This window comes from Oncorhynchus gorbuscha, linkage group LG12 (genome assembly GCF_021184085.1).
Source record: "Oncorhynchus gorbuscha isolate QuinsamMale2020 ecotype Even-year linkage group LG12, OgorEven_v1.0, whole genome shotgun sequence".
Classification (NCBI taxonomy): domain Eukaryota; kingdom Metazoa; phylum Chordata; class Actinopteri; order Salmoniformes; family Salmonidae; genus Oncorhynchus; species Oncorhynchus gorbuscha.
This window is the reverse complement of record NC_060184.1, coordinates 63,786,210-63,795,189: the sequence shown is the minus strand read 5'-3', so window position 1 is coordinate 63,795,189 and position 8,980 is coordinate 63,786,210. Positions and strand designations below refer to the sequence as shown.

At 43.8% G+C, this 8,980-nt stretch overlaps 1 protein-coding gene across 7 annotated transcripts in view; it reads left to right on the top strand.

Annotated features, from left to right (window-relative positions):
* Positions 1-2,742: 2,742 nt before the first annotated feature.
* Positions 2,743-8,980, top strand: part of phldb2b (pleckstrin homology-like domain, family B, member 2b) — a 59,158-nt gene continuing 52,920 nt past the window's right edge. For all 7 annotated transcript variants that reach the window (XM_046292586.1, XM_046292588.1, XM_046292591.1 and 4 more), the window contains exon 1: positions 2,743-4,946. In XM_046292586.1, the coding sequence (XP_046148542.1) occupies positions 4,914-4,946 (33 nt within the window). In that variant the 5' untranslated portion in view covers positions 2,743-4,913. The remainder of the gene's footprint in view (positions 4,947-8,980) is intronic.

Genomic DNA, 8,980 nt, shown 5'->3' with positions numbered 1-8,980 from the left:
CTCTCTGCCGCCAGGGTCTGTGTTTCCCTACGATGATGTCATTGTGAAAGTTCAGTTCCTCCAGATGGGAGGAGGCCCCCATGGAGAACTCAAACACTGGCCAATCTTTGCTATACCTACCAAAGAATGGACAATAATTATTAAGCAACATATTTTATAGAGCTATTTGTTTTTTTAACTTTACGCAGCAGTTATCAAAAAGCCACCTGGACTACAGGAACTCAATTGTATGTTTATCGTTCAATGACAAGTAGGATGACTTGGTAGTTAAGGCTGGACAACTAGGTTATGCAAAGTCTGTTGATTTCTGGTAGAGTATACCTAAATCAGGGCTGGCTCCTGGCATATGCGGTCGCTAAGGGCCCCTGGTTGATAGGGTGCACCCGGCCCCCTTAATATATATATATATATATATATATATATATATATATATATATAAAGATATATATATATATATATAAAGATATATATATATAACATATACAAAAGTATGTGGACACCCCTTCTAATCATTGGCTTTGTTGCTGACAGGTGTATAAAATTGAGCACACAAACATTCAATCTCCATAAACAAGCACTGGCAGTAGATGGCCTTACTGAAGAGCTCAGTGACTTTCAATGTGGCACCGTCATAGAATGCCACCTTTCAAACAAGTCAGTTCGTCAAATTTCTGCCCTGCTAGAGCTGTTGTAAGTGTGCTATTGTGAAGTGTAAATGTCTAAGAGCAACAACGGCTCAGCCGCGAAGTGATAGGCAACATAAGCTCACAGAACAGGACCGCTGAGTGCTGAAGCGCGTAGCGCATAAAAATCGTCTGTCCTCGGATGCAACACTCACTACCGAGTTCCAAACTGCCTCTGGAAGCAACGTCAACACAATAACTGTTTGTCGGGGTGCTTCATGAAATGGGTTTCCATGGCCGAGCAGCCGCACACAAGCCTAAGATCACCATGCGCAAAGCCAGCTGTCGGCTGGAGTGGTGTAAAGCTCGCCACCATTGGACTCTGGAGCAGCATTCTCTGGAGTGAGGAATCACGCTTCACCATCTGGCAGTCCACAGACAAATCTGGGTTTGGCGGATGCCAGGGAATGTTACCTGCCCCAATGCATAGTGACAACTGTAACGTTTGGTGGAGGAGGAATAATGGTCTGGGGCTGTTTTTCATGGTCCGGTCTAGGCCCCTTAGTTCCAGTGAAGGGATATCTTAACGCTGCACCATACAATGACATTCTAGACGATTCTGTGCTTTTAACTTTGTGGCAACATTTTCTGCAAGACCCTTTCCTGTTTTAGCATAACAATGCCCCTGTGAACAAAGCGAGGTCGATACAGAAATAGGATGTCGAGATCGGTGTGGAAAAACTTGACTGGCCTGCACAGAGCCCTGACCTCAACTCATCAAACACCTTTGGGATGAATTGGAATGCCGACTGCGAGCCAGGCCTAATAGCCCAACATCAGTGCCCAACCTCACTACTGCTCTTGTGGCTGAATGGAAGCAAGTCCCCGCAGCAACGTTCCAACATCTAGTGGAAAGCCTTCTCAGAAGAGTGGAGGCTGTTATAGCAGCAAAGGGGGAACCAACTCCATATTAATGACCGTGATTTTGGAATGAGATGTTCGACGATCAGGTGTCCACATACTTTAGTTATGTACAGTATATATACACACATACACTGAGTATACAAAACATTTAGAACACCTTGCTCTTTCAATGACAGACTGACTAGGGGAATCCAGGTGAAAGATATGATCCCTTATTGATGTCACTTGTTAAATCCATTAAATCAGTGTAGATGAAGAGGAGGAGACAGGTTAAAAATATATTTTTAGGCCTTGAGACATGGATTGTGTATGTCTGCCATTCAGTGGATGAAGGCGCAAGACAAAACATGTAAGTGCCTTTGAACAGGGTATAGTAGTAGGTGCGAGGCGCACCGGTTTGTGTCAAGAACAGCAACGTTGCTGGGCTTTTCATGCTCAACAGTTTCCCGTGTGTATCAAAAATGATCCACCACCGAAAGGACATCTAGCCAACTTGACACAACTGTGGGAAGCATTGGAGTCAACTCAATATTAGGAAGGTGTTCCTAATGTTTGGTATACTCAGTGTAATATATTAGGAACAGAGTTGGGGTCTCAACTTACTGTTAAGAGTTAGAATAGTAGTGTCATGTTTGTCATTTATTGTCATGTCTTGTCCCTGTGCTCCCCATGCTATTCGTTTCCCTCTGCTGGTCTTGTTTGGTTCTATCCCTCTCTCTCCCCCTCCCCCTTTCACTCTCTCGCTCTCTCTTCTCTCTGTCGTTCCGTTCCTGCTCCCAGCTGTTCCTATTCCCCTAATCATCATTTAGTCTTCCCACACCTGTTCCCGATCCTTTCCCCTGATTAGACTCCCTATTTATTCCTTTGTGATCCGTTCCTGTTCCGTCGGTTCCTTATATTGTTTTGTATTCCATGCTGTAATTGCGTTTCGCCCTGTCCTGTCGTGTTTTTTGCCGTGATTGTGTATCACCCTGTCCTGTCGTGTTTTGTGCCTTCTTCAGACGCTGCGTGTGAGCAGGTGTCTCAGTTGACTACGGCCTGCGCCTACCCGAAGCGACCTGCAGTCTGTGGCCGCTTCTCCAGTTGTTTTCCCCTCTACTATCTAGAGGATTTCAGTTATTCGGTTTTGAGCATTAATAAACTCTGTTTCTGTTAAGTCGCGTTTGGGTCCTCCTTCACCTGCATAACAAGTAGAATACACAAGGTCCAATTTCGACAATTGGTTGTGCATCAGGAATGTTTATCTTATGTCAGTCACTGACGCTCACTCGATTAGCATATGTCAGCTAACATTTTATAGGTTGGTAAGTTAGTCTAGCCAGCTATCTAAACTTGCAATCAAGGGGAGCCCCATTCATTTCGTTAGTCGTTCTCACTCAGATATCATATTAACATGGCATAAGTCATGCCAGAATGTGTAGAATTGCAGGAAATAACCTGTAAAACTGGACCTTTTTCATGGCAAAAATGTTTGAATTGCAGGAAATTAACTCTAAAAGGCTTCTTGACCAACATGGAGAATCACTTCACATTGAGAATATTTTGTAGGAGTAGGATACATGGTGACCTGTGACATTGCCAAAATAAAACCATTTGTCCATTACAAAAAAGATGGGACCTTTCATTCAATGACCTTTAAATGTATTGGGTGATTGGTTACACATGTACATTCGTGCCATTGTGTGGGACAGTTGGATTTTCCTGTTTATGCTGAGTCCTCTCTGCGTCAGATAGCCCCCTCTGATCCTGGGTAGCCTCTCCTGCCACACAGAGAGGAAGAGGTGAAGCAAGAGGTTTTACCCCTCCCAAAATCAGTCCATGAAAATAAGCCCACGAAGTGAGGAGTTTTTGTATGGAGATCAATGAGAGTGTCAAATCTGGTTTAAAAAATGGAATTGCTAATTTGATACATTAGGCTATTTGATTGAATTAGACGTTTCGTAATGGTTATGTTGCTGCAAATGCACTGATATAATTGGATGCACGTGGCATTTCAGCAACTTTGGAGAAGAAAAAAAAAACGTTATATCAGAGTTGTGCCTGTTGTCATAGAAATAGATAGAGGACTCATCATGGATAGCCTATAGCCCATTTTAGCACAGACATTGCCATCGAGGGCTTGCACCATTTTAAAGTAGTCAACTGGTTGTGGATTCCTATGAGTTCTGTCAATGCAGAATAAGAAAATGTACTACTTTAAAATGGAGATAGCCTCAATGGCTCTGTCCCATGCTGTCACATAGCTATAATGGCACAGATACAAAGATGAGTTCTCTATCCCTATGGCATGTTGGTCACACTCGTATCTGCCCACTCATATGCTAGAATTGTCCCAACTGATCTCTCCTCCTCCCGCCTGCCTTCCATCTCTGAGAACAAGTATTTCCATTGTTAGAGCGGTCACTCAAATATCTTGTCAATATAATAGACAATCTTTGCGCCACACCACCGCGAGCCACCTGGGAAACTCGATGTGCGTGCGTAAATTGAGCGGGTTTTGTACAGACTATTGACAAAAAAACACCAGAGATTCGCGTGCTGTCGGCGTACTCCAGTGCATAGCAGGGCGAATTCCGTTTCGCACCTGCGGACGGCAGGTATGCGATGAAACGATTAGCCTTTACCACCGCTCTCTTGAGGCTTCCGTTACATAGAAGATGGATTTTTTTTATGGGAATGAAAATCATTTAGCTGTATAGGCTAAGGGATTTCAACGTTCTAACCATAGCTCTAACTGAGTTAGGATACATTAGGAACTATATTGTCATTATATTTTATTTCCCCCTGAAATAGGCTAGTCACCGTGCAGTGAAATACATAACTGAAGTAATTAGGTTTGCTAAACGTTGTTGCAGTCAGGGCAGCTCTAAGGGAATTGATTTTAATTCATTAAAGCTACATGCGTAAAGGGGACTTTGTCTCAATCCGAAGAGGAGGTCACAATTTAGATATCTTTCTCAGAGGAGGAGATGAGGAGTTGGAAGAGGTCAAGCAGAGGTGTCTGTTAACACCTACCCATTATGACTGTACATTTGAGCACGCGCACACACACGCGCGCCCCCTGTCCAGTCCCTGTTCTTCCCAGGTCCCGTTCCAGCTGTTGTGCATTCCTGTGCGCTACACGGCCAGCCTCTCAGTGTGTATGTGTATGTATGTATATTTTGTTTGTGGGTGAGGACGGCGCATCAAGTCTCTCTCCTGAAGAACCGCGAGTGCCGTTGAACTTCTCGGTCCAGCGGTGGAATGCGCCGGTGATGCGTCCTGGACTAGGTTTCAGAGGAAAGTGACAGCAGCAGAACCGCTTGGATTTTTTATTAAAGAGAAAGTTTGGGGACTTTTGTGTTTGTGTTGGAATCTTCTCTCGTCATGACCGAGCTTCTCAGCACCGTTTCAACAACGGTAACCTTGATATTCTATTCGTTTTACGTTTATTTCGGTGTATTATTTACACGTGACAAGGTCTATATGTTATTTATAGCCTACCTCGTTTTCATAACATGTTATTCTGTTATATTTGCCTAAATGTTTTTTTAACCGGTAGGCTAGTCCTATACTACCGGTTCCGTTGTTCTTTTAGAGGTTAATTTCCTGAGTGAGCCATTTAGCAGCACAATGACAGATTATAGCTCAGTAATCCGTATTTAATTGCAGATTTTGTTATTTTTGAACACACAAAGAACACGGTTGTTGATTTTATATTGCTGTGCTCCCTGCATGCCAATATTGGCTATGGCTTTGAATACAAGTCTTGCGCAGGCAAGCCTGTGCCTGACGCATGAATGTTGTGTACAGTATACAGAATATGATCACGTGAATTATCCAAGATCTGTATACTGTATGGTACACCACGCCCTCTCGGTTCACAGGTATTCTGATAGTGTTGGTGACATGTGCAGAAGATAAAGCTCCCTCTCTCAACAGGTAACTGGGTCAGTCTATATGGGAAGGTGGAGTTTAATGTAACATGAACCTGGTACACAACATACAGCATTGCCATATAACCCCAGTGTGTATCAGACCATACCCCCTGACCCTATAACCTTTGACCCAGCCTTATCTTTTCAAGCCAGAGTGAATGTAGAATTTGACCTGAGCTTCACGAGCTACACACCCTAGCCATGTTCTCATAGTAGCATGAAGGTGAGACGGGCAGACTGGCCAGCGGCACATTGTCCGTGTGATGAGACCATCAATCACAACAGTGGAAGGAAGAGAAACCTAATTTAGCGGTTTGTCTCTACACAGACTGTGGAGAAAGTGTTGCAATGTTTCCTGAAATAGTTAGTGTTTCCATATTTTTCTCAGATTGAAGGTAAAGACGGGGTTCTTCTAGTTTGAGACAAACATTTGTTTACTTGGTGGTGCAGAAGATAGTGTTAGGTGGGTCTAAGCAGAGTACCATTTAGGAACCACAGGCATAGCCAAGTGGGGAGATACTATTGTAGAGTGGTATCTCACTCTAGTCTGTTTCTACTTAGAAGCAGAGGGGAGTTTCAGAGTCTGGTCAGATATGAGGGAATAGATCCTCGTGAGAAACAGATACAGACTACCTCTTACTACCCCATTTTTCATCCAAACAACCACATTCCCTTTTCATGCTTTATAAATGTTCTTGCTTTCTCTCTGTTTGAGGGACTGTCGTTTTTTTGTCTCTCCCCTGATGACTCTCCCTTTGTGCTCCTCCTCTCCCCTCTCCCTAATCTCCACCCTGCAATCTCGCTCCATTCCTCCTCACATTTCTCTCTCCTTCTTTCATCTCCCACTCTTTCCATCCTCTAATGTCTGGTCTATCCCAGAGTGACTTGGCATCTAAACCGTATAGGTCAGCTGACTCAGAACTAATTTGGTATCTTTCTGATATCCATCCTTCTACAAGTCAAAGCACTAGTTGATCCACCGCATGGAGTATATACTGTAGGTAATCTTGAGTTTCCTAATGCATACCTTCATATTAAATATCAGATTAGCTTCAGTGACTTTCAGCTGTACCAATATTAGTCATCCTGTCATATGTTGATTTGGATTCATTATTCATTTTTTATTTGCTTAGGGGTGATGCCTGCATTATCACAATGAAAACAAGAGCTTCCTGGTCTACATGGATGTGTTTGAGGAGGGGTTCAGGCTAGGATTTATTAAGCAACTCTTCAGCTCTGCTCCCACACACACACACACACACACACACACACACACACACACACACACACGCACGCACGCACGCACGCACACACACACACACACACACACACACACACACACACACACACACACACACACACACACACAGGTTAGAAAGGCCATGTGGTGGATGAATCCAGAGACAGAGGGGGGTTTCTTTCTAAAGGTCACTCTCGCCCAAGTGTGTGTGTGTGTGTGTGTGTGTGTGTGTGTGTGTGTGTGTGTGTGTGTGTGTGTGTGTGTGTGTGTGTGTGTGTGTGTGTGTGTGTGTGTGTGTGTGTGTGTGTGTGTGTGTGTGTGTGTGAGAGACTCTCTAAAGTGTGTGTGTGTGTGTGTGTGTGTGTGACTCTCTAAAGTGTGTGTAGGTTTCTCTCTCCATTGTTGGAGACAGCTTTCTCCTCTCCCGGGTACTTAACTGATCAATTTAAGCCATTGATTAGCCAGAGAGTGATTGGAGTGAGACAGGGAGGGAGGGAAGGGTGTCCACACTCGACCCTCATGTATAAGTGTTTCTGTGTGTGTGTGTGTCACCCAGAGGGGACTAGGCAGAAGCAGGGACACAATAAGAGCTTTGTCAGCGTAAGGAGACCTCACATGGAATGTAGGGAGGGACCGGCCAGAGAAAGAAAGACAGAAGAGAGAGTGGAAGAGAGAGATATTAAATTAGTGAGCTTGCGTACAGTTTCCTCTTTTTTTACACCCCCACCCCTAAGGCCCACACCACAGACCGTAAGGGAGTGAATGTTATTTATAATAAGGGTTACATGGAGAAAATCGGACCTCTCTGAAAAGAAAATGGATGGCCCTCCCTTCAGCAAAATATATTTGACCTAAACCCCCCCTGAACACATGACAAAAAACAAGTGACCCTCCCCTGTACCCCAAATGATCATTAAAACATGAGGTGGACAGGAGAGCACATGTCTACCCTTTACCCCCACTTCTTGGACAGACCAGAGCCTTAGATATGCAGTTTTATAAACTATGCTTTGTCCTGAAAGCATTACATGTCAACGCAGGAATTTTGATCATGCACAGGGCTGCGGGCCAGAAGGTTGTGGGTTCACAGACCACTGTGGACAAGAGTAGGAATGGAAAGATCTCCTTTATAGTAAAAGCAAAAGCATTGCATGAATCTATCATCGTATTTGCAGGTCATAAAAAAGTCATTTTATAACCATTTCATGAAATTCAACGTAATTTTACATATTATCAAAATATGTTTCAATACCACACAAATTACCAAAATTACAGGCTAAGAATAGACAGAGAGATAGGCCTATGTGTTCCTTTTATCATATTTCTTCAATGTCAAATCAGTGTGTCTTGTTTGCAACTAAACTGTCCCTGTTTGCAAATAATTAAATCTGAGACGTCATTGTACTTTCAAAACTTAGGCCTACCTTTCCACCCCACACAGAGTAGGACCTACCTTTCCACCCCACACAGAGTAGGCCTACCTTTCCACCCCACACAGAGTAGGCCTACCTTTCCATCCCACACAGAGTAGGCCTACCTTTCCACCCCACACAGAGTAGGCCTACCTTTCCACCCCACACAGAGTAGGACCTACCTTTCCACCCCACACAGAGTAGGACCTACCTTTCCACCCCACACAGAGTAGGACCTACCTTTCCATCCCACACAGAGTAGGCCTACCTTTCCACCCCACACAGAGTAGGACCTACCTTTCCACCCCACACAGAGTAGGACCTACCTTTCCACCCCACACAGAGTAGGCCTACTGACGCATAAAAACTGCTGGCTACTCTTCTTCCGTGGCTTAACCCAACGAGAGAAGGTCACTTCTATTGCACAGAAAGTGAATAGCTTAATCAATTGATAGTGACAGAATTAGATTACTTCCCAAGTAAGTACATTTTTGGTCTCCTTGGTAATAGAAGGTTGTAGCTCAGCCTCTGAATGGCAAAGAAACAGCTGTTTCTAGCATAAAGCATCGCAGACCAAAGTGCTGTTATAGATCCCTATATAATCGGATCCGTTTTATTTTCCTAAAAAATCTTAAGCTAACATGGGGTAAGCCTGTGCTTTTTCTATAATAAAAAGTAGGCCCCTTATAACCCCTCAATTTGAGTCTTGGTTTTAACTTAGCAGCTCTTCACTGACATCGAGAAGGCTATTTAAAGAGTAAATGGAAGGTCGAGGAAATGACCTAAAAATCTATGGATATAGCAGCCTATAGCCTAATTTAGTCTGTCACACAGGTAGGCCTACTTCTTATTTCTTAAATAGGA